The sequence below is a fragment of the Aotus nancymaae genome, unplaced genomic scaffold (genome assembly GCF_030222135.1).
Source record: "Aotus nancymaae isolate 86718 unplaced genomic scaffold, 86718_ANA_hifiasm-v0.15.2.pri h1tg000006l, whole genome shotgun sequence".
Lineage (NCBI taxonomy): Eukaryota > Metazoa > Chordata > Mammalia > Primates > Aotidae > Aotus > Aotus nancymaae.
Window position 1 is genome coordinate 46124925 of NW_026988417.1, and position 25938 is coordinate 46150862.

At 38.1% G+C, this 25938-nt stretch overlaps 1 protein-coding gene across 7 annotated transcripts in view; it reads right to left on the minus strand.

Moving 5' to 3' along the window:
* Window positions 1–25938, minus strand: part of CORIN (corin, serine peptidase) — a 289036-nt gene that overhangs the window by 55155 nt on the left and 207943 nt on the right. For 6 of the 7 annotated variants that reach the window (XM_064366854.1, XM_064366846.1, XM_012441078.3 and 3 more), the window contains 4 exons: window positions 25005–25134; window positions 9286–9402; window positions 6180–6229; window positions 5852–6026 (listed from right to left, as the gene is read on the minus strand). In XM_064366854.1, the coding sequence (XP_064222924.1) occupies window positions 5852–6026; window positions 6180–6229; window positions 9286–9402; window positions 25005–25134 (472 nt within the window). The remainder of the gene's footprint in view (window positions 1–5851; window positions 6027–6179; window positions 6230–9285; window positions 9403–25004; window positions 25135–25938) is intronic. The other variant, XR_010338930.1, reaches the window with a different exon arrangement.

The following is a 25938-nucleotide window of genomic DNA, read 5'->3' on the forward strand; positions in this document are numbered from 1 at the left end:
TAGTGATAAAATACTGGAGAGGGTTCTAGTGGGTTCAAAACTGAAAATACACCATCGGATTTGGCAAGATGAAAGTCATTAGAGATTTTAATAAGTGTCACTTCTGTAAGGATCTTGATAAGAACTCAACCAGAGTGGGCTGAAGAGAATGTGGGACACAGAGAGGTGTAGACAGTAACTGTAGGAAACTCTTTTAGGAGTTTTTTCTGTGAATAGTGGCCAGAATAGAGCAACAGATGAAGAGGGACATGAATTCAAGAGGGTGGGATTCAAGTTTGTGATATTAAGGCATGGCATGGTTGCTGAGGGGAGTGATCCAGCAAAAAAAAAGATAAATTAATGATGTAAAATGGAAGTGATGACTTTAGGAGAAAAATCTTTGAAAAGATAAAAAGGGATGTGCTTGTTTTAAAATAAGAGCAAAGACATGTCTTCTACCATACTCAAGGGAAAATAGTTAATGTAGCCAAAGATGCAGGTGATTTGTTGGAATTGGGGGTGAGACATGGTGAAAGATATGATGGCATCTATTATATTAATAAAGTATGAGGTGAGATTAGTAACAGATGACAAAGATTTGGAGAGAGAGAATAAGCTGTCAAGTAGTTGTCTATTGACAGAGTAAAAAAGTGACTTTACTGTGGAAGTATATTGAAAGTGTCTTACTGTGTTAGATGCTTATGTGGGATTCATGATCATATGTTTGATGTGACCTCAGTTAGCAGATAAGTATATGATATTCTCCAACATTGGTCATGTGTTCAGGTGCAGATGCAACATACATGACTAGGGAGTGACAAGACTGAAAGACACAGGCAAGTAACTCCAACAATTTAAAATGAGAGAGCTCCAAGTTTCTGGAAGCCCCCAAAACAATGGGATTGCACGTTAGATCAACTGCTAGTTACATCATAGACCCAGACATTTCCAGTGGAAAGGGGAGAGTGACAGAAAACACTTCCATAAGGGGCAGGGCAGTGGGGAGTATGAGGTAATAGCAGAGTCACCTAGGGATTTTTAAAGCCATATTTGCTTACTCCCCAGTGATGCTGAGAAACGGCACCCCATGGGAGATAAGGATCTAAAATGCAGACTTTTTCTTGTAGTGACATTACTTCTGATGGGAATAGGCTAAATCCTTAGAGTAGATGGAACAGAAAATTAAACTGTGAATGACTTGCATAGTTGATACACTCCTAGAAGATAAAGAAGTAGGCAGAAGTTTACAGCATGGGCTCAGTAATAAAAAGACGAAACTTCTCACTTCCTTTTCACAGCATATTAAAAGACTGCCAGATCAGGGCAGGCGGGCAAGCAAGAACAAAGATTTTGTTCTGTGGGAAATAGGAGAGGCAGCTGTTTAAAATTAGGTGGAAAGATTATTGAGTAATATTAAGAGTCCAACTGATGTTGAAAGTCAGGCATGGCAGTAATCTGCATTCTTCAGTAATGTTCTTCCTCAGTTCTGAAGAGCATGGATATAGGACTAGAAAACGTGGGCTGGGCAAGGTGGCTCATGCTTGTAATCCCTGCACTTTGGGAGGCCAAGGCAGATGGATTACTTGATGTCAGGAGTTCTAGACCAACCTGACCAACATGGTGAAACCCTGTCCCTACTAAAAATACAAAATTAACTGGGCATGGTGGCGGATGCTTCTAATCCCAGCTGCTTGGGAGGCTGAGGCAGGAGAATGGCTTGAACCTAGGAGGCAGAGGTTGCAGTGAGCCAAGGTTGCACCATTTCACGCCAATCTGGGTAACAAGAGCAAAACTCCGTCTCAAAAAAAACAAAAACAAAAGCAAAACAAAACAAAAACTCTGACTTAAAAGAAAAAAGAAAACGTGGTCTTCACTTTGGAGGTCTGCGCAGTGTGTTGGAAAGATCTAGGAAGACTCCAAGGTCCTGGTGAAAGGACTGAAGTAATGAGCCCAGGGAACCAGATTAAGTTGAGGGAAAGAAAGGAGGTGAGAAGGAGATTCTTTGGACTCAGATACTAGGGGAGACAGTGCAGCCACCAACCAAAAATCTTACTGATTGAACAGCTGATGTGGAGGGAATCAAGACATGGGTGATGGAGCGGCAGGAGTATGGGTTGTGGTCATACAGTAGGAAGACAGTTTTTCATGTGGATTTCCTGGCGAGGAATCAGATGTTTCTGACCATTACTAGTAGTGTGCCAGCCTAGGAAGTTCATTCATAAGTCTTTCAGAAGTGGAAGAAAGCAGGAAAATTGTTTGCTAAATTATCCCACGAAAGTCAAAGCCTTTCTTCCTTAGAACTTTTGAAAGGAATTGTTACTAGGACAGATGGGCCTTGATCTGGTCAACTATCTCACGTTTTTTAATTGTCATTTGGGATTTTTAACTACCTCTTCATAGAAGAGCAAAATGAACTTGTCTTTTTCCCATAAATATAATTAAAAGAGACAGGCTGAGGAGACCCACCAATGGGTCACTCCAGCCCTTGCCAAAGGATGGGATCAGGATATAAAGTAAATCCCATTAATTGCTGTAATTGATGGCTCCAGCAGGGAGTATGGCTTACAATTAGAAGTTCCCAAAAGTTTGCCGCACCACTGGAGATGTTATAAAATAGATTCAGGGTTATTAGCACACGTTCAAGCAAAGGCTCGTTTGAAGTAGGGCATTTTCTAACTTCTTATGGATAGGCCAGGCCTCTCTCAACAGTTTTGTTAAATTTTGTGTTCCATGAAGTTTCACCAAGGCCTTTGATATAATGTACATGTCCTTAATTATAAACACATATTTCTTCTCTATGGCAAGGTTTCTCCTGAACTTTACTCTTTCCTCTGCCAGTGAAAGAGGAAACTTGGATACCACATATGGAAATAACAAAAGTGGGGTATGAACCTGGATGAACTAGCACATAAAGAGTGCTGTTCCCTGAAAAAAGTGTTGGATTCATCTAGGTAATCATCTCTTGATGAATATACTCTTGCTAGTATAACCTTCTTCTTATCATGGAGTTACAAATTAGATCTGGAAAGGACATCTGGAGACATCTGGCCCCTTCTAAAGCAATAACATTCCAGTGTGTTTTTTGACACACTATGCAGGCTTTTCTAATAATTTTGGATTTTACACATTAAAAACTCTCAAGAGAAGGTGTTGGTTTGATTTTTTTTAATGTTTTATTTCTCCAAAAATAGCAATCAAATAACTGGATAAACACGTTCCCATTTTATCATCACTATCACACTGTATTCTAATTACTTATTTAAATTTCTGTCTTCTCACTACATTAGCCCCTTAGAGAACAAAACATGTATCCATCTCCGTAGCCTCCCTATGAAACTACAGGTATGTGCTGGGACTGTGTCCTCTAGAAACAACAGTGCCGATAGGTGAGTAGCTTTCTTTAAAAAGGCTAGTATTGTTCAAATGGTAGCAAACTAGAACTAAACCAAATGTCCATCAACTGGGGAATAATTGTGAAAGTTGTAGTAAATCTATAGATATAATATTATTTGGCTTTTAAAAAACAATGAGTTAGAGCTACATCGTTTGACCTGGAGAGATGTCCATGATATATTGTTACATGAGAAAAGCAGCTTACAAACAAAATTATAGAGTGTTATTCCGAATTGCAAAAGTAAACAATGATGCCTTGTGAAAAATATATGTGTTTATAGCTGTGAGAGAATATTCATAATGCACTAACAGAGGTTACCTTAAGGATGATCGGGAATTAAAGTAGAATGAGTGTGGGATGAGACAATAGTGCTAGCAAAATGCAAAAATACTCATGCCATATGCTAAGGGAAAATGTAGAATGCATGATTTTAGTGATAGTTTTTTTAAAAGAAAAGTTTGCCTTTTGGTGTCTTACTAGTTGATACCAGGCATAGTCATTAAAACTCTGCATAGACTATTGCACTTCATGCCCACACCAGATCTGTGAGGTAGGGATTATTATTTCCTTAATTTCACATAACAGAAAACAGTGACCCAGAGGAGTTATTTAATTGACCAGTGGTCACACAATAAATGGCAAAGCTAAGACAAAATAATAATAGGCAAATAGGTGAAAATGAAATTGTATTTTTTTCCTAGAAACTAATCAGATCAAATGAAAATAGTCCATTTAATTTAGTAACAGACCTGTGGATTATTTTTGTCTCAAATCTTTTGCCATTTAATATTACTTCATTTAAATAAAGTAAAATTATTAAAAATAAATACAATAAAATGGGTAGTATGGTGGTTTTCAAAACCTGTCCTCAAGTCCTTTGATGTAGGAGGCCTCTGTTTCTTCCCCTTGAATCAGATGGCGCCTGTGACTGATGGCTCTGGGCAGCCATGTAGGAGAAGCCATGTTATGTGGCTTTGGATGCTGAGTCAAAAAAGGTAATACAGCTTCCTCCTGGCTTCCTTTTTGGGAAGCTTGCTTTGGAGGATGCCAGCCACCATGAAGTGAGTCTCAGATGGAGAGGAACAGAGGCCCTAGCCAACAAGCACTGTCTACTATCAGACTTCAGATGGTTCCAGCCTCTCCCTAGCCTTGGAATCTTCCAGCTGAGGCCCCAAAAATCACAGAGTAGAGACAAGTTATGCCAACTACACTTTGTCTGAATGTCTCACCTCTATATCTTCAGTGAGCACAACAAATGTCTGAGTTTTTGTTTGTTGTCATTGTTTTGTTTGTGTTTAGTTTTCATTTTGTTTGTTTTGATTTTTTTGCTACTAAATTACATAGCTTTGGATAGCTGGAAGAGATTCTGCGGTGATGTTGGTCGGTTTGGGGTAGGTTTTCCTTAGTTTTATTCTTCTGCTCTCTTTAGGCATGTTGTGATGGTTAACTTTATGTCTCAATTTGGCTGGGCCACAGTGCCCAAATAGTTGACCAAACACTATTCTAGATGTTGCTGTCAAGGTGTGTTTTTGGATGAGATTAATGTTTTTATCAGCGGACTTTGAGTAAAGCAGATGACACTCAACAATGTGGATGGGCCTTACCCATTCAGATGAAAATCTTAATAGAACAAAGACTGACCTTTCCAGCAAGAAGGAATTCTGCCAGCAGATTGAACTGCAATTCTTGCCTGATCTTCCTGCCTGCCACCTACCTCATCAGGGTTTGGACTCACCAAGCCGCCAGAATCACATGAGCCAATCATGTCAAAACAAACCTTTGTTTGTCATCATTGTTTTGTTTGTGTTTTCATTTGATTTGGTTTGGATGGGCTCAAGGGATCATTCTTCCCCTGAGCTAATCCAGTTCAATTAAGTTCGTAGCTCATTGCCACACCTCTAATTCTCTCACCTTGTTTAGCACACAGAAGAGAGAACTTACTCTGCTATGACAAGCCTGCCTAGATTTGGAAACATAAAATGGCATAACATAACCTCTCTCTATCTATATACACACAAACACACACACACACGCACTCTGAATAGCACACAGGTTACACACATTATACCTTTAACTCTGCTTCCCAAACTACTCACCAGTTGTTTCTGCATCCAAACCTCATTGCAGTAACCAAATAAATCACTTCTGTTTAAGTTATTATATATGTGATGTATTTAAGAGGTCTAGAAAAGAGACTGATAGTAGCAGGGGGTCAATCTTCTAAACTTCTTTCTCTCTCTCTCCCTCCTTAGGACAAAAATCAGAGGCAATATGCATCCATTTCCAACAAATGGGCAGCCCATATATTAGATGGCAACACCAAGGATAGAAAACTTTAGGAAGATAAAGGCCTGGCAAGTAGATTAGCTGTGGCTTTCATCTTAATATGGCTTCATGGAGTTACATATGCCACTGAGAATTCCCAAGTGACAAAGTGATCAAATCCAGGCAAAGGAAAAAAGGAAAGGGGCAGCTTACCCCTCGAAGCAGTGAGCGACTGTCAGAACCCACTTCTTGGCAATGAGGACACAGCCACAGATATGTCCACTGGGTTCACTCTGCAGAGAACACTGCCATGGCCACCTTCCAGGGCGACTCGTCCGACCCCCAAGGATCCTCTTGTTCATTCGGGCAGCCGGTCGGCGCCCACAGTCTACCAAGGAGCAGAAGACACAGTTTGTGATTTGATGCCAAACCTTGCTAAATGCTTAGCTATTTGCTGTCATATACAAGCAATCACTCTTCCCCCGAGTCAATCCAGTTCAATTAAGTTCATATCCCATTGCCACATCTCTAATTCTCTCACCTTGTTTAGTACACAGAAGAGAAATTTTACTTCTGCTCTGACAGGGCTGCCTGGATTTGGAAATATAAAATGGTATAACGGTAAGTTACATATTTACTGTTCACTTCAAACACTTTCCCAGTGAAAAACAAGACAGGTCCAACTGTTACCATTGGAAATCACATTCTCTGAGTAATAATTCCTCTTAGTGCAGGAATTCTCAAGGCAGGAATGTGGTCAGATACTAATCACATTGAGGGCAGGAGTATATGGAAAATATGCACATCATTTTTTAGTTCATTTAATGTCATCATAATGTAATTTCACATATGTGGGAAAAGAAACTATTTTAACAAAATTTCCCAAATCATTTTGGTTGATGGTGCCACCACAATGTTAATTCAGACTATAATTCTCAAGGGGAGATGGGAGTGCTTTTTAGAATCAATGTTGAGGAGGCAGCATGTCAGACTGTTATGCTTATACAAAGTGGCATGCACTCAAAATAAGTTGAAAAATAGTCCAAGATGAGTAAAAATATGACTTCAGAAGTTTAAAGAACAGATAAAGGAATGAAGTATTTAGACTGGAAAAGAGTCTTACTAAGACTCTCAAGGTTAAATTTTGGTTTTATGAGAAGCTGACAAGAGGAAAAGGAGCTTAAATTTATTTCATATAACTTTAGACGACATCATCAGAACTAGTAGGTACAACTTACAAGAATTGTGGGTTCAGGAAAAGAATTTTCTAAAATCTAAGTTCAATTTTTAATGCAAAACATGGTCCCTGTTAAAGGATCTTTCAATGTGATGGCATGAGATAATTCAGTTTAGGGTACAAATTTTAATCACCAAGTTTTCCTCCACCCATGAAACATTTACATTACAACCTCAACATAAATGAAAAAGGATAAAAAAAAACATATTGGGACTTTCAAAAATACTATGATGTACTTAGAATCCTAGATCTCTCAAATTAAAAAAAAAAAAAAATCTGTCCAGGCATGGTGGCTCAAACCTGTAATCCCAGCACTTTGGGAGACCGAGGGGGGTGGATCGCAAAGTCAGGAGTTTGAGATTAGCCTGATCAACATGGTAAAATCCCATATCTACTAAAAATACAAAAAAATTAGCCAGGTGTGGTGGCCCACGTCTTTAGTCCGAGCTACTCAGGAGGCTGAGGCAGAATTGCTTGAACCCAGGAGGTGAAGGCTGCAGTGAGCTGAGATAGCACCACTGCACTTCAGCCTGGGTGACAGAGCAAGGCTCCATCTCAAAAAAAAAAAAAAAAAAAAAATCGAACTTTAAATATATAGTTTCCATGTTCCTCTCTAAAGTTTTACTGTATTTTCATTTCTTGCTAAATTTACGCAGTGGCACATGTAATTATTTGCATACAATAAATTATATAATACAGGAAAAGCTCATTTGCTTTCTACCCTCCTACAGTCTAAAATCCTCTCTTCCTTAATCTCTATTACATTACCCTAAATTTATTTGCAGCACTTACCAAGGTCTGAAATCATTTCGTTTACTAACTTGTAATCTTTCTGTTCGCCCCACATAGTGTATGTTCCCTGAGATCGGGACCTTCGTTTCCCATCATTCAGTTCTATATTCCCTCAAAGTCTAATACTGAACCTGGTGTAAAAGAAATACTTGGCTGGGCACGGTGGCTCACGCTTGTAAACCCAGCACTTTGGAAGGCCAAGGCGGGCGTATCACGAAGTCAGGAGATAGAGACCATCCTGGCCAACATGGTGAAACCCCATCTCTACTAAAAATACAAAAACTAGCTGGGTTTGGTGGCGCTTGCCTGTAGTACCAGTACTCAGGAGGCTGAGGCAGGAGAATCGCTTGTACCCAGGAGGGGGAGGTTGCAGTGAGCCGAGATTGCACCACTGCACTCCAGCCTGGGCAAGAGAGCGAGACTCCATCTCAAAGGAAAAAAAAATAAATACTTATAATTAGTTCTTATTTGTTAGATTGAAAACACATAGTCTTAGGAATCGGAAAAGTCATCAAAAACTATTTATCCGACTTCTTACTGGAAACTGCGGTTATATAAAATAACACTTCTAGTAGTAAACCAGGACTAAAACAAAGTTTACCAAGTCCCAATCTAGACTGAGTTATTTATTCATTTACTTGCCCTAAAAGTTTTTTTCTGGAATTCCAAGTGTGGGAAAACAAATCACTTTGTTAAAAGATTCAGGCCATTGTTTTAAAGGAAGTACTTCAGTTAACAAATATTCAGAAATTTGGCTGCAGAGTGTGTTCTATAAGAAAAATGTCAAGACCTTTTAGGAGGAAATGGTCCATTTTTAGTTTTCCTCTTTAAAATTCTTAAGAGGTAGTAACATTTATGAGCTTTGGAGTCAGATAAACTTATTTAGAGTTTAGACACTATCACTTAGCACCTGTGGGCTGTGAGATTTGGGCAAGTTATTTAAATATTCTAAACTTTAGTTTCCTCAGCTGTAAAACTCGGATAATCATCCATGGTTCACAAGTCTATTATGAGGTTTAAATGACTTAGTGAATATAAGACTACCTACCTGTGTGTCTATAATGTAATAAGAACCTAATAAATGTAAATTTTCTCAATTTCTCTTCCTCTTACATCCCACCCATAGACCAGGGAAGCCACCCTGTTTAAAATGCCATGATTTTTCAGGGGAAACTTAAGTGCACTTTCAAGGCAACTTGATTATCATTTCATTTGTGTCTGTTTCTCTCTTATAAACTTTCCAAGTTTTCTTAGTTATCATGACTTCAGTTCCCTCTGTTAACTAGTTCTATGTAGCATCTGTAGGAAATGCAGACATGAGGGTTCATTTTGAATAAGATATTAAAAGAAATCCAAGATTAGAGCCCAAGTTCCTCTCTTCTCACCTTGATAGTGTCTATAATCATGAATAAATGAGAGAAAAAAAAAAAACCTATGCCTAGAAAGAAGAAACGAAAGCAACCAATGTTGACATGTAAAGGCAACAGCCATTCTATGGAAACTGTTTACTTATATGACAAATTTGGATTATCTTAAGTTAAAAAATGGAAGAAAGGCTCAATGATAAACTCTTGCTCCATAACCTGACTCTACACAGCTCATATGAAAGTGTTCTTACCCATTTACTAGAAGTTCATGTAAAGTGGTCCCATTGAGCGTCTCCCAGTTGGAGTGTAATGTCAGCCACCGCTGGTCTTTCTCCTGTTCCTGTATCAATTTGGTCACAGATGTTTCTCTGATACAAGGCAAATACTGGATAAGTATTCAAAGTACAATGACCTTTGAACAGGCATTATCATTAGTTAACACTCATTCTCTTTCAAAAAGAACATTAAGTTATGTCAACATTTCAAGAGGAGAATTTGGACTGTTAAAAATTGTTAGACCTGTTTTAGTTATTCTCTCTGCTGACATATGTTTGAACCTCATGAGGTGTTAGGATTATAATGTGTATGATATAAAAGTTTCAACAGGTAAAATATAAGAATAACTTTAGGCAGGGATCAAAAGTAAAATAAAATTTATCTAGCTGGGTTTTTTCCTCTTTTTTCTTGTCCATTGTAATTCTGCAATATAGCATTATCATAAAATAAAATAAACAACAAAAAAGATGGCCATTTAGCATCTATTTAGACAGTATAAAAATTGTAAGAATTTTAATATTTCTATATTTCTTAGTTTTTTCGTTTTTGTTTTTTGTTTGTTTGTTTTTTAGATGGGGTCTTGCTCTATTTCCGAGGCTGGAATACAGTGGTGCAATCTCGGCTCACTGCAACCTCTGCCTCCAGGTTCAAGTGATTCTCCTACCTCAGCCTCCCTAGTAGCTGGGACCACAGGCACATGCCATCACACTCAGCTAATTTTTATATTTTTAGTAGAAATGGGGTTTCACCATGTTGTCCAGGCTGGCCTTAAACTCCTCACCTCAAGTGGTCTGCCTGTCTTAGTCTCTCAGATTGCTGGGATTACAGGCATGAGCCACAGCACCCAGTCTCATCTGATTATTATTTTTAAACTATTGTAATCACATAACAGAAAATGAAGAAAAACTTCCCCAAACTCATGCTTTAAAAAGGCAAGGAGGAACCCTCTAAAGGGAGCACGTGATGATAGAATAAGAGCCAAAGATTAAAACCACAGGAGTATTTCACAATGAATGAATTAAAAACATTTGATTTTAAAACAAATGTCATACATCCTAGCTGCAATAAAGAAGAGTGGCATAAGATATAAATTTATTTAGAAACCTGAATTGACTTAGATTATTGAAGATATCAAAAAACCTATTACAAAAATAAGAATTTTTTTTTTTCTTGGCCAAAATGAGTCTGGATCTCCATCAGTTCCAGAAGTACTGAATGTAGAGGCAAAGTGGGATGGAAAGTATAAAAGTCAGAGACCACACATACTTGTCCTGGTGTTTCTCCTCTTAGCCTGCATCCTGAGAATTCCCTTCTGCAATTGGACTACCAATGGACCTACTAAATCCAGGCAAAGCCAAAGGAAGATAAACTTTAGATTTTGTTATTTAATCAAGTTGTGTTAAATCAAGTATTCATATGGCAACAAGAGACTTGAAGGGGCGTGCAATTAGGAGAGGGTGTGCACTGATGCTGGATAGAAAAATCATTGCAAAGAACACCAGCCTTTCAACTCACAAGGCCCCCTAGCTACCACAAAGAAGGACTCCACAGACTATTGTACTTGGAATGTTTCTGCGTTTCATTCATTAGCTTCCAAGAAGAAAGACAATTTATCTGGAATTTCTGTTACAAGTGGAAAATATGAGAAATTGATCATCAAGAACAAGGTATTGTCATTATGAAAATTAGTTTTCCATGAAATTCTTGAACACTGGCATGTTCCTCATGCACAAACATAAACTTTCATCACTAGAAATGTCATCCTATGGCCATTTAAAAAAATCAGTGAATTTGTATGGTTGTATTTCTGCCATCGTACAGAATCTGAGCATCTGCATGGCTTCAATTTTCCTTTCTTTTTTCCCCAGCTTTATTGAGGCATACTTGACAAATAAAAATTGTACATATTTAAGGGCTGTAATGTAATGTTTTGATACAGGTATATATTGTGAAATGGTTACCACAATCAAGCTAATTAACATATCTATCACCACATAGTTACGTGTGTGTGCATGTGTGTGTGTGTTAAGAACACTAAGGCCAAGAATCTTAGCAAATTGCAAGAATACAATTTAGTATTGTTAACTCTAGTCACCATGTTGTGTCATTAGATCCCCAGAATCTATCCATTCCACATTAATGACTCTTTGTACCCTTTGACCATCTCCCCATTTTCTTTGAGTTGACTTTTTTGGATTCCACATATAAATGAGATCATGCAGTATCTGTCTTTCTTTGCTTGGCTTATTTCACATAACATGTCCTCCAGGTTCATCCATGTTGTCTCAAATGGCAGAATTTCCTTCTTTTTTTAAGAACAATGAATACTGTTCTATTGTGCAAAGAAAATGTGGTGGGGTATGTGTGTATTATTTGCACATATTTCTATTGTATAAAGAAATATATATTCTATTGTGTAAAGAAAACGTGACATCACATTTTCTTATCCATCCATTCGTCAACAAACAAGTTGTTTTCTTATCTTGGGTATTATGAAGAGTGCTTTAATTAATATGAGCGTCTTTTTGAGACATTAATTTCATTTACTTTAGATAAATATCCATAAGTGGGATTGATTGATCATATGATAGTTCTATTTTAAATTTTTTGAGGAATCTCCATACTGTTTTTCATAGTTGCTGTACCAATTAACATTCCCACAAAGAATATATAGGGTTTCCCCTTCTCCACAGCTCCCCAACACTTTTCATATGGTTTCTCTTTTTGAAACTAACCACTTTAACAGAAATGAGGTGATAATTCATTATGATTTTAGTTTGCATTTCCCTGATGATTAGTGATGCTGAGCACCTTTTCTTATACTTGTTGGCCATTCTACGTCTTCCTTTTAGAAATATCTGTTCAGATCCTTAGTTCATTTTTCAGTTAGGTTATTTGACTTTTTGCTACTGAATTCTTTGAGTTCCTTATGTATTTTGGATATTAACCTCATCGGATATATGGGTTTTATTAAATAAGTTTGAAAATTATAAAAGTAATACTTGTACATAGAAAAACATATCAACTATAAAATGAACAAGTTTTCTTCTTCCTATCTTAGACGCATAGAAACAATCACTGTAAATAGTGTTTGAGTATCTTTGCCAAGCTTTTTCTACAATTCATGTATATATATATATATCCCTTTTTTGCTAGTCTACACTCATTGTTCGGTGTGGTCTTGATATTTTCATTTAGTGACTTTTCTTCGAAGTCTTTCCATCATAATAGCTAATAGGTGTTAACTATTTTCCATATGATAAGCACTAAAAGACTAACTTGTTTCATTTAATCATCTCAACAACTCTGTGAAGTAGACTTTATAATTATTTCCCATTTTGGAGATGAACAAATTGAGGTAGAGAAAATAACATGTCCAAGGCACACAACAAGCCAATGGCAAAGCTGGTAATTTGATCCCTATGGTCTGATGTCAGAGTATAGTTCTTAAACTGTGACCACTACATGGTTCTTTGCCATTAACAGCACACCATGTTCTTTTGATAGCTGCATAGTGTTTGATAAATGGATGTTCATACATTTATTTAACCAGTCTCTGCACATGTAAGGTTTATCCTATTTGGAGCTATAACAAAATAGCAGCAGTAAACATTCTAAACAGTCGCTTTCACCTACGTGCAAAAGTATGATTTTAGAATAAATTCCTAGAAATAAAATCATTGAATCAAAATTTGAATTTTTAATTAATATTATGAACTTCCCTTTCAAATAATAATACTAATATACTGCACATGAAGAATATGTGCGCCTGTATTTCTCAATTTTTAAAACTATGTAAACCATATTATGTAAAAGGTGTCTGGAACTTAAGAGATGCTCAAATTTTGTTTGATGATTGGGATTGCTTTGACTTAACTAATTAAAACCTTTTTTAACGTTATACCAAAAGACAAATTAAGAAGTCCTGCTGTGTAGAAAGCAAAAGAGAAAATTTAAGCATTTGATTAAGCATCAAAGTCACTATATCCTAACTGAGTCTGTGCAGAGAATACAGATTCAAAATGCTTCCATAGCATCCATGGATTCGTACACGGAGAAGGAAATTTAAGCAATAATCTAATCCAGCACCTAGAGCAAGAGTACAAATGGAGGCCCAAATGCCATTTGTCTACATATTTAGATTTTATAAATCCAGTTATCAAGCTGTCAAAGAAAATTTCTCTCCTCCTCTCTTGACAAACATATCTGTTAGGTTCAAATACAGAACTCTTAGACTCCTTAGAACAGTGGGTTTCAAACTTTAGCATTCATCAGAATCACCTGGAAGACCTGTTACAACACAGATTTGTTGGCCTTATCCCCAGATTTTCTGATTCAGTTAGTCTCAGATGGGATCCAAAATCTGTCTCTACCAAGATCACAGGTGATGATGATGATGCTGGTCTGAGACCACACTTTGAAAACATCACTCTAGAAAAGGGATGAGGCTCCATGTGAGCATAACGCCTTGGCCAACAGAGTCCTTACCTCATGGGGTGAGCCATGGGTAGAGGAGGAGGGCCAGAGGGTCCCTCTAAATGAGGGTTTCTCACCCTAGGTGCTATTGATAATTAATACCAGTTATTTATTCGCTATGTGGGGCTATCCCGGGCACTGCAGGATGTCTTGTAACATCCCTGGCTTCTATCCACTAGCTGCTAGTACGACCCCATCAACCCTGGATTTCCAATTTTGAAAGAATGTCTACAGACATTCCAAATGTCCCCTAGGGCAGGGATCCCCAGCCCCAGGGCCCCTGTTAAGAACCAGGCCACACAGCAGGAGGTGAGTGCAAGGCAAGCCAGCAAAGCTTCATCTGTGTTTGCAGCTGCTCCCCATCACGAGCATTACTGCCTGAGCTTCACCTCCTGGCTGATTAACCACGTTAGATTCTAACAGAAGTTGTGATCCTATTGAAAACTGTGCATGCGAGGGTTTAGGTTGCTGCTCCTATGGGAATCAAATGCCTGATGATCTGTCACTGTCTCCCATCACCCTCAAATAAGACCATGTAGTTGTAGGAAAAGAAGCTCAAGGCTCCCACTGATTCTACATTATGGTGAGTAGTATAATGATTTCATAATATATTATATATTATAATGTAATAATAAAAGAAATAAAATGTACAATAATATGTAATGTGCTTGGATCATACCACAACCCTTCCCCCAATCCCACCCTGGTCCGTGGAAAAACTCTCTTCCACAAAATCAGTTCCTGGTGCCAAAAAGGTTAGGGATTGCTGCCCTAGGGGCAAAGTCACCCCTGGTTGAGAACCACTGTTCTAAATCATGAGGCTCAGGGCAAGGCCCCTCTACTCTGGGCCTGAAGGCAGTGCGATACAGAGAGGCAAAAGGATTTGCCTTATATTTGCTTCTTGAGGAATTGTGTAGTCATAAGACATATATACAACTATATAATTTTTTCCATGCTGAAATGAGAGAACAGAGCTTATTTGGAATTCTGGAATATCCTGACATTATGAAAGAAATTAAATATTTCAAGGCTTAGGAGAACAGTCAGATCCCTAGACAATTTGGCCTATTCTCCCATTCTCAAGTCACTTTGTGTTAGTAATAGATAGTGCATGCTTGAATTATGATTATGTTGGGGCGCTTACTTCAAACATGAAGGTCATCACAATTTCCCCAAAACCAAGGGGTTTTCTCTTACCTCTAACAAGAAGACAGAAGTGCAGGAATTGCCTAGACAAGTAGCACATTTCAGTTAAAGGACAAGGTTTGTCCTCTTGCATCTATTGATGGGGAAAATATATCTAAGCATCCAACGTCAGTCCTTGATAGTTCGTCTTGATGTACAAATGCCTCTCACAGTAGATCAGATAAATTATTTGCAATTCTTAATATCCTGTTCCAAACTTGAAACATTTACACTAAACATTCTGTACCTGATTTCAAAAATCTCTTCTCGAATCTTGTCATATTCTCCCTGTTTGGGTCCCATAGATTCGACATACTAATACTGAAAGTTATTGTGTCCAGTAGGAATTTTGACAGGCAGGCACTAATAGGTTTCAAACAAAATATGAATGAACTCTACTATAGAAACATTTCTTAGGCTAGATAGCTCAGTTCAATGGGAGTTTATACAGCAAAACTCCCATCAATAGAAATGCTTAAAGCAGAGCATAAGTTCTGGACTTATTTTTCTAGTAAACTCAGTATTTTAAAAACACTTTATTGCAATTCTAACTGACTATGTGTGTGGCGGGGGAGGGTGGATATAGGTAGATTAAAAAGAATGAGAGAGAGAGAAAGAGAGACAGATGGAGTCTTGCTCTGTCACCTAGGCTGGAGTGCAGTGTCATAATCTCAGCTCACTGTAACCTCCACCTCCTAGGTTGAAGTAGTTCGACTACCACAGCCTCCTGAATAGCTGGGAACTACAGGCTCGTGCAACCACACCTGGCTAATTTTTGTATTTTGGGGGAAGATAGGTTTTCACCATGTTGCCCAGACTGGTCTTGAACTCCTGACCTCAAGTGATCTGCAAACCTCAGCCTCCCAGAGTGCTGGGATTACAGGCATGAGCCACCATGCCCCGCCTATAATTTTATTCTCTTACTATGTGTTTGTCTATCACAGAGATGGAGTGTAATAACTGTATTAGGCAAGGATCTATACGACAAAACTATCTCAAAGCAAAGAGGGGGGATGTTATTGGATCATAAAATTGACTTGCAGAGTATTTATATTTCATAAAATAAAAGAATCAACAAAACTAAGCATTTATTTCATTTCCAATATAAAAATTACAAAATTGTAATGTGAACTAAATTTTAAAATTATAAAATATAACTATTAAATATATATTATTCCAATATAAATTAGAAAACAAAATTAATTTAAAAAGCATCATTTAAAATAAACATCTTATTAAAAGTGCAAAAAAATCATAAAAATTTTGAATTAAAATATCATTTGAACATATATAAAATTTAGTCTTAAAAGACACATGTTGTAAGAATATTTTTGAGCGAAAGTGTCTACCTCTTTTGGAATCTGTACCAGTCCAGCTATTTCCTTCTGGCTATTTTATTTTCAAGAATCCCATCTGCTTTTTTTGAGAACTTGACCTTTTGGGACACTTTTTTTTTTTTAGAGACAGAAACATAACATTTTATTGACAATTACATTTCTTGTTTATCTTCACCTTCTTTTGGTTCATGATGTAAAGCTAGAGATTATCAGTTTCAATTTCAACATGACTTTATTTTATTCCAGTTCTTCAGAAACACTGTGAACCAGTGTAGTAGAATGTATTTTTCTAACACAAGACTTTCTGTGTTGGTTGCTCTTTTCTTCTTCTTGAATATAATGGTAATATAAAAATGCTTTCTAAAAATATGTGCATCTCTATTCAATTCAAAATTTTAAGGCAATATACAACTCTATGGGTCCATTACAAGATAAATAATTCAAAATTCAAAAAATTTAAATAAATATTGAATTAGTATTATACTAACCAAAAAAAAAAATCAGCATTTTAAAAGTGCCTAAAATAGTGCTGGAATATGTGAGCATCAAAAAGTAGAAATGTAATCAGTTACTAAAGAGATGTGGATGGTCTTGGGGACGACTGATGCCAGAGAACCCAGGATCCTCAGGACTCTTCAGCTCTTGTCTCCACTTCCTTCTGTGGTGGGCGGGGAAGGGAAAAAGGGGATGGCAGTTTGATTGCCTTAAAGTAACTTTTCTATGAGGCAGAGGACTGGCCGCCTACAGCTCTAAACTCACAGGCATTCATCTTTATGACCAAAAAAGAAAGAAGTCATCTCTCCTAGTCCAATTAAAATAAATCTTGGGCCAAGCACGGTGGCTCATGCCTGTCATCCCAGCACTTTGGGAGGCCAAGGTGGGCAGATCACGTGAGGTCAGAAATTCAAGACCAGCCTGATCTAAATGGCAAAACCCTGTCTCTACTAAAAATACAAAAATTAGCCAGGTGTGGTGGCAGGTGCCTGTAATCCCAGCTACTTGGGAGTCTGAGGCAGGAGAATCACTTGAGCCCAGGAGGTGGAGGTTGCAGTGAGCCGAGATCACACCATTGCACTCTAGCCTGGGTGACAAGAGCAAAATTCTGTCTTAAATAAATAAAAATCTTGTTGAAAAACCAAGTATCCCAAAACCAATCACTGTGGCCTGGCAGTGAGACACTTTGATTGGTCCATCTTGGGTTGGGTACCTACCCTTCAACCAATCACAGACCAAAAAGAGAAGATCATGTACAAAGAAGGTTGCTCCCATTTGGAGTCCAACGATAAAATGACAAGTGAAGCAAATATCCAGAAGGAAGGGATGTAGGCCCCAAAGGAAGGGAGGAATGCAGTGAAACAACATAATATATGTGGCTGCTGCATGTGACTTTAGTTGATATGTTTGTTTGAATGATTATTGTTCTTTAGAATCAAGAGGCTACATGTTCTTCAGTTTGTGTGTTAGTTTTGGGAAGACGTAGGAAAGGTAAAAGATTAGGTTGAAATTAGACTTGACATGTTTATTAATGATACATGGGTTAATCAGTGAGTGTTCAAGCTGATATAAAGTGAGTTGGATCTCAGAAGGAACATTACAGTGACAGTTTAAACAAATGACATAGCCAGATAGACAAGGGTTAAAGCTGATGCTTATAGGTTAATGAGGTGGGGTAGAAATGGAGACAACAGGTTGGTGTTGTATCACATGGAGTCCTTCTCTGAGAAGCTATTATTTTAGTTAGAGGAACAAATTACAAATATGTAAAAAACTATTTTGCATACGGATAAGTTATTTGAATAAGACAAATCAATCAATTGTGATAGAGTTACATGCTGATACTGAAAATTGCCTCAAGTAGGATTGTCAAGGAAAGCCTCTCTAAGTCATGGCTGTATGGGCTGAGACACGAATGATGAAGTCCTAGAGTTCTGCATTCTAAGCAAAAATAATAGTGAAGGCAAATCCCCCAAGATGGATATGAGCTTGAAATGTTTTAACATCAATAGTAAGGTCAATGTGTCTAAAGTTTAGTGGGCAAGTGGAGAATACTAGGATATTTACTGGGTCAGAAAGGAAGGCAGGGGCCAAATTATACAGTGTCTGACAGGTCAGAGTAAGAAATCGATTTTTTAGTCCAAACTGTAAAATAATAAGAAAAGAAGACCAATGGCTTTTGCATGTAGGTAATATTGTTGCTGTCAGTCCCATCTTGCAAATAAAAACCAGATTGCAGTAGATTTTGAAGACAACATGACAAAGAAACCATATCAGAAGTCATCATTAGGGGTCTTCTGGTATACCCAGTTTCAAAAGGAGAAAGCTTCCCTATAAGGGCTTCTAACAGAAATAACACAAGCCCTCTTTGGCCAATTCCAGATGGATTATTCAAGTTGTAAATCATGTTCTTATTTACCCAGGACCCATTCATATCATGTTCAAGGCAACACTAATGCTGTAACCATGGTGATGACTGGGAGTAAACTTTAGGGAGATGTTAAAGCTTAAACTCTTACACCAGAGATTATAAGGGATTAGTAGGTAATATAACAGATGCTATCTTTGTGGGTTTTGCCCAGATACAGAAACATTCTTTGAAAAGAATGTTTGACCAACTTCTATTGAACAAATCTAAAAGATTAGGGCAAAAAATCAAATTGCAACTTACTCCATAAAAGCAGTTTTGCCAAAATCATAGGGCCCAGAGACACTGTTTCCAGATGATCTAACTTTAGATAGAGCTTGTGATATATACAGTCACAAGCCAGAGATATAGATAGTCACATTTCCCTTAGATTAAGCTACTCAAATACCAGATGTTGCAACTGAGCATTTGGCAAATATTAGAAGGCAGTCTAAATTCTGATTTGTATCATCAGTTAAATAAATGCCCATATGTTTTTGATACTAAACATGCAGGTAGCAAAGTCAATATGCTGTTGATATGGTTTGGCTGTGTTCCCAACCAAATCTCATCTTGAATTGTAACTCCCACAATTCCCACATGTCATGGGAGGAACCCAGTAGGAAGTGATTGAATTTGGGGGCGGGTCTTCCTGTGCTGTTCTCATGATAATGAATGAGTCTCAGGAAATCTGATGGTTTTAAAAATGGGAGTTTCCCTGTACAAGCTCTCTCTTTTTTGCATGCCACCTTCCACGTGAGACGTGACTTGCTCCTTATTGTCTTCTGCCATGATTGTGAAGCCTCCACAGCCATATAGAACTGAAAATCCATTAAACCTCTTTATTTTCTTCCCAGTCTCAGGAATGTCTTTATCAGCAGTGTGAAAATGGACTAATACAGTAAATTGGTACCAGTAGAGTGGGGTGCTGCTGTAGATATCTGAAAATGTGGAAGCAACTTTGGAACTGGGCAACAGGCCAAGGTTGGAACAGTTTGGAAGGCTGAGAAGAAGAGAGTAAGATGTAGGAAATTTTGGAACTCCCTAGAAACTAGCTGAATGGCTTTGACCAAAATGCTGATAGTGATATGGACAATAAAGTCCAGGCTGAGGTAGTCTCAGATGGAAATGAGGAACCCGTTGGGAACCGGAGTGAAGGTGGCTCTTGTTACATTTTGCCAAAGAGAGTGGTGGTATTGTACCCCTGCCAAAGAGATTTGCGGAACTTAGAACTCAATAGAGATGATTTACGGTATCTGGTAGAAGAAATTTCTAAGCATCAAAACATTCAAGAGATGGCTTGAGTTATTTTAAATGCATTCAATTTTATAAGGGAAGTAGAGCATAAAAGTTGGGAAAATTTGCAGCCTGACAATGTGATAAAAAAGAAAATCCCATTTACTGAGGAGAAATTGAAGCTGGCTGAAGAATTTGCAAAAGTAATGAGGAGCAGAATGTTAATCCCCAAGACAATAGGGAATTGTATCCAGGGTGTGTCAGAGGTCTTCATGGCAGCCCCTCCCATCATAGGCCCAGAGGCCTAGGCAGAAAATGTGGTTTCATGGGCTGGGACCAGGGTCCTTTTGTTATGTGTAGCCTAGGGACTTTGTGCCCTGTGTCCCAGCTGTGCCAGCCATAACTTAAAGGGGCCACAAGGTACAGCTCAGGCTGTTGCTTCAGAGGGTGGAAGCCCCAAGCCTTGGCACCTTCCACATGGTGTTGAACCTGCAAGTGCACAGAAGTCAAGAATCAGGGTTTGGGAACCTCTGCCTAGATTTCAGAGAATGTATGGAAAGGCCAGGATGCCCAGGCAGAAGTTTGCTGCTGGGGTGGGGCCCTCATGAGGAACCTCTGCTAGGTAGTGTGGAAGGGAAATGTGGGGTTGGAGTCCCCATACAAAATCCCTACTGGGGCACCCCCTAGTGGAGCAGTGAGAAGAGGGACATAGTCCTCAAGATCCCAAAATGGTAGATCCACTGACAGTTTGCACTGTGTGCCTGGAAAAGCCTCAGACACTCAACACCAGCCCATGGAAGCAGTCAGGAGGGAGGCTGAACCCTGCAAAGCCACAGGGGCAGAGCTGCCCAAGACCATGGGAACCCACCTTTTGCATCAGCATGACCTGGATGCAAGACATGGAGTCAAAGGAGATCATTTTGGAATTTTAAGATTTGACTACCCTGCTGGATTTCAGATTGGCATGGGACCTGTAAGCCCCTTTGTTTTAGCCAATCTCTCCCATTTGAAATGGCTATATTTACCTAATGTCTGTATCCCCATTGTATCTAAGAAATTAACTTGATTTTGATTTTTTACAGGCTCATGGGTGGAAGGGACTTGCCTTGTCTTAGATGAGACATGGGACTGTGGACTTTTGATTTAATGCTGAAATTAGTTAAGACTTTGGGGGACTGCTAGGAAGGTATTATTGGTTTTGAATGTGAAGACATGAGATTTGGGAGGGGCCAGGTGCAAAATGATATGGTTTGGTTGTGTTTCCATCCAAATCTCATCTTGAATTGTAACTCCCACAATTCCCACATATCATGGGAGGAACCCAATGGAAGGTGATTCAATTATGGGGGCAGGTCTTTCCTATGCTGTTCTCAGTGACTCTTACAGGAACTGATGGTTTTAAAAATGGGAGTTTCCCTGCACAAGCTCTCTTTTTGTGTGTGTGCTATCATCCATATTAAATATGACTTGGTCCTCCTTGCCTTCCACCATGATTGTGAAGCCTCCCCAGCTATGTGGAACTGTAAGTCCATTAAACCTCTTTTTCTTCCTAGTCTCAGGTATATCTTCATCAGCAGCATGAAAATGGACTAATACAGCTGTCACAAGAATTTAGGGGCTTGATTTACACATTTTTCTAATCAGATAGCCATCACACTTCCAATCTGGGCTGAGCTTTTGAGATACTAACAGATGAAGGTAATAAGTTTTTCAAATTCAACGAAGAACTCTAAATCTTCTCATCTAGATAAGCACTGAGTTGAGAGCCTAGCATTTGAGCAGTAGGACATGGAAGGCATAATTTGGGTCTAAAAACTCCTAAGTGCATGTGTTTTAAATCAACTGCCGCTATCATGAAAGCATTTCAGTAGAATCCCTGCAACACATGAAATTTGATATAGACCTGCATTTTTGATAAATTACCTTCAAAGTATACCTCCTCAAGGAAATGAATGATATACTTGGAATTACGGTACGCTGATTCTGGACCCTACATATGCCACAATACCGTTCTCTATAAATGTTTACTGAATGAACGAATGAATGAATGAATGATATAACAAATTTATGCTATCAAGATAAGATTAAAGTTTGATGTTTTTTCTTGTTTTTTGTTTTTTTTTTTTTGAGACGGAGTTTCGCTCTTGTTACCCAGGCTGGAGTGCAATGGCGCGATCTCGGTTCACCGCAACCTCCACCTCCTGGGTTCAGGCAATTCTCCTGCCTTAGCCTCCCAAGTAGCTGGGATTACAGGCACGCGACACCATACCCAGCTAATTTTTTGTATTTTTAGTAGAGACGGGGTTTCACCATGTTGACCAGGATGGTCTCGATCTCTTCACCTCGTGATCCACCCGCCTCGGCCTCTCAAAGTGCTGGGATTCTTGTATATTTTTAATAGAAATGCCATGTTCTATACAATAATTCCACACCATTCTCAGATAGCAAAATATCTGGACTTTTTTATAACTTTGTGTTCTTTGCTGTTTACCTAGGTCTTTTCCACTCCATTATAAACTCTGATGACAATATTCACTTTTGTATCCTCTACCCAATGCCTCGTCCAGTACAAGGCCCATAAGCAGATACTCAAAAAACAAAAAGAGAATGGGAATACTGAGTGGAATTAGTTGGGAGTTTTTGATGCAGAATATGTCTGAATGTAGAAAGGCAGGCTGGCATAACCTCTACTCCAGAAGCTAAGAGGGAACAGTCATTCCCACTTCCCTCATGGCTAGACAGACCCTTCCAGCAAGGGCTTTGATGTGGAGGAAGTGACTCAAAGGTACAGGGTGACTTAGAGTTTACTGGAGGCATTGGTGGCAAAATTGTGAATTTGCAGCACAGTGGATGGTCTCTAGAGACAGTGGTCACATGGCAGCTTCCTGAGCCCGTTGCCTCAGCAAGAAGCTAGCCTCATCTTGACCAGTACTGTCATTCCTGGTGTAGCCTGGCTCTCCAGATTTCTGTCAATTCATGAGCCACTCAAGGCAACTGAAGAGTAAACTTAAAGGCAAGCAAAAATTTCAAAAATATACTAGTTCTCATTTCTTTGAAGAACTTATCATCATTTGCCCATTTTTTCCCCTTAATTCAGTCAAATAATGGATATGGTTTTCCAACCACACATATATCTCATATTTTTCTAGCCCTTCTGTGAAATAAAGTAATCTAAAATAAAAAATATCTATGTCTATTTGCATTTTATATATCTAAAGATATCTAAATATTGAAGTTTCATTTTTCCAACTATGTTGAGAAAATGGAGCAAATGGAATATATAATTTTTTTAAAATCCAGTGTGCACACAATAGCCGAAGATGAGAATAATTCAAATGTCTGAATGGATAAACAAGATGTATATCCCTTTAATGGCGTATTATTCAGTCACAAGCAGGAAGGAAGTACTGGTACATGCTACAAGACAGATGACTGAAAATGTGCTAAGTAAACGAAACCAGATGCAAAGGCCACATGTTGTATATTTCCATTTATATTGAAATATCTAGAATAGGCCAAATTGGAGGCAGAAAGCAGATTAGTGGTTACCTGGGCCTGTATGTAGGAGAAAATGGAGAGTAACTGCCTAATAAGTATATAGTTTCCTTTTGGGATAATAAGAGTGTCTAAAACAAATAGTGGTGATGTTTGTACGACATTGTGAATAAAGTAAATGCCACTAAATTATACACTCTAAATGGTTAAATGGTGAATTTTATGTATGTGTATTTTAACACAATAATCCCAATATGCAAATATTTAGAGGAAACATAAAGAAGCATATTTCAAAACAGAATTCTTTCTATTTATAATAGAACAACTATGTCCAGGGTGGCTTGTCGGAAGAACTTTCTGGGGACGTTGTAAAATCTTTGCAGGGTGGCTTGAAGAACTTTCTGGGGCAGTTGTAAAATCTTTCTGGTTGTAAAATCTTTGCAGTTCCAACCTTATACCAATAAGGTGTTATCGAGAAGAAAGATAAAAATAACTACATCCAAAAGATTTTTCATTTATCTCTGATCACAATCATATCCTATTTTATTTAGACACAATAAGGAAGTTGTGAAAATGAAGTATAATTTAATAGATCCTGGCAAATACAATTTTTCCACTCTGGCAAAGTTTAAAGTTCCTTTATTATAGATAAGCATCAGTTACTCAATTTCCTAAAGATGTGGGTCTTTATGTGGGAAAAATGGGTTCAAGATGCTAGGAGCTATATATTTATAATTCTTTAAATTAGGATAACAAAAATGTGCTATCCCATAATAGACTCATTATTGTAAAATAGTTTCAAGTTTGTTCAGTGAATGCTAGGAAATAGCATTTACTCAATTTTTTATTTATTCTGGAGTTTTAGAACTCCTTTGTCTTCAATTTCTCTAATTTCTACATTTCCCCTAAATCTCAAATACATCGATGGTAAAGGAAATACTTACATATTTTAAGACCCTGAAAATTATTGCTTTCCATCCCCAATGGAACTGAAAAAGGAAAATCTCACAAAATTGCAAGTGTCTATGACTTTTAAAGGATCCATTTCAGTGTATTTGTATCAAAGCCGGAGTGAATCTTTTCATTCTACTAAGAAGCAAATACGTTGAACTATTTCTTGATTTACATTTACTGATTTAGAGTAAATAGAAATACCAGCAACTTCAAGTTCAATTTCTCAACTTATTTAAAAATGTGTGTTGCTTAAAAAGAAATTTTCAATAACCTCTTGGGGGCAAATTGCAAGATTTTTCCATCCAGATTCCTTAAAGGAAATGATCGTAATGCTTTTATAAATAATGAAAGCATTTCCTTTCAGAGGTACTTAAAATACAATTACTTCATTTACTTTTAGAGGCTTCATCAAAGTACATTTCCAGCGCACACTCTTCAGGGCAGGTGCCTGTAATTAAATATGGTCCTCTCACCTGATTCATTTCTCCGGCTTTGAAGGACTCTTTGTTCAACAGCACTAACTCTCTATGCATCCATAAGGAATATATTACTGCCAAGTTCCATGAAGCCTTCTGAGAAATTCATCAGTGCTACAAACTACTGACCTTACCCTAAACCCATCTGCTTGCAGGCCAGCTGACTCAACGTCTCCTGCCAGCCATCTGCACACACGTGGTGTTCTGTGGCAGCTCTGTGAACCATCAGAAAGGAAGAGGAGTTCACATTTTTAGAGAGGGTCACTAGGGAAAGAAAAGACAGGGGAAACCCTAATTAAAAACATTTCCTTCCATGAAAGCACATAACTTTACATGTCTCTGCTTCATTGGCATACATTCATTTTTATTTATTTTAGTTAACCATTTGGTGTGTATCTACCCAGTGCAAATCACTACCTTCAGTGTGCTAGAGGGCTAAAAAAAATGGATTAGAAATGTTCTCTCCCCTCGAAGAAGCTTAAACTCTAATGAAAGAGACAGGCAGTTCTTAACTTTTCTTAGTGAGTTAGAAGACAGCCAGAGGCAGGCCTCATTCCATGAGTTTTACCAGGATTTGCATAATTATAAGAAGCAAGTTGTAAATCCATTTCTATCATTTCCTTCAAGAAAGCATATGAGACTCCAAGTGTGTGAGAGGAATGCAAATTTAGAATTAATTTGGCATATGTGTTAATTCCTATTATATAAAGGAGCATCCTCTGTACTTAATCAGCCTCAGAGCACTTACTAAACATTGCACAATTGATCACAACACACATGAGAATCATGATTGGCCGGATGATGCAAAGGACAGAAAAGGAGCTGAGTGAATGAAAGGAATGATGAGTGTGGGATGAGGAAACTAATCAAACTCAAGATCACAAACTGCAACATTGGAGGTGCTGGTAGGAGACATCTTTTGTTCCTGTCTGTGTAAGGAACTAGATAGTTAAAAGTTCCGTTCAGACCTGCAGAGTGTAGGGAAGGCAGAGGGGTCACTTGACTATTCTATTCTAGCAGGTATAGATGACAAAGGAATGGCAGAATATTGTTAATTTATTGAAGGTG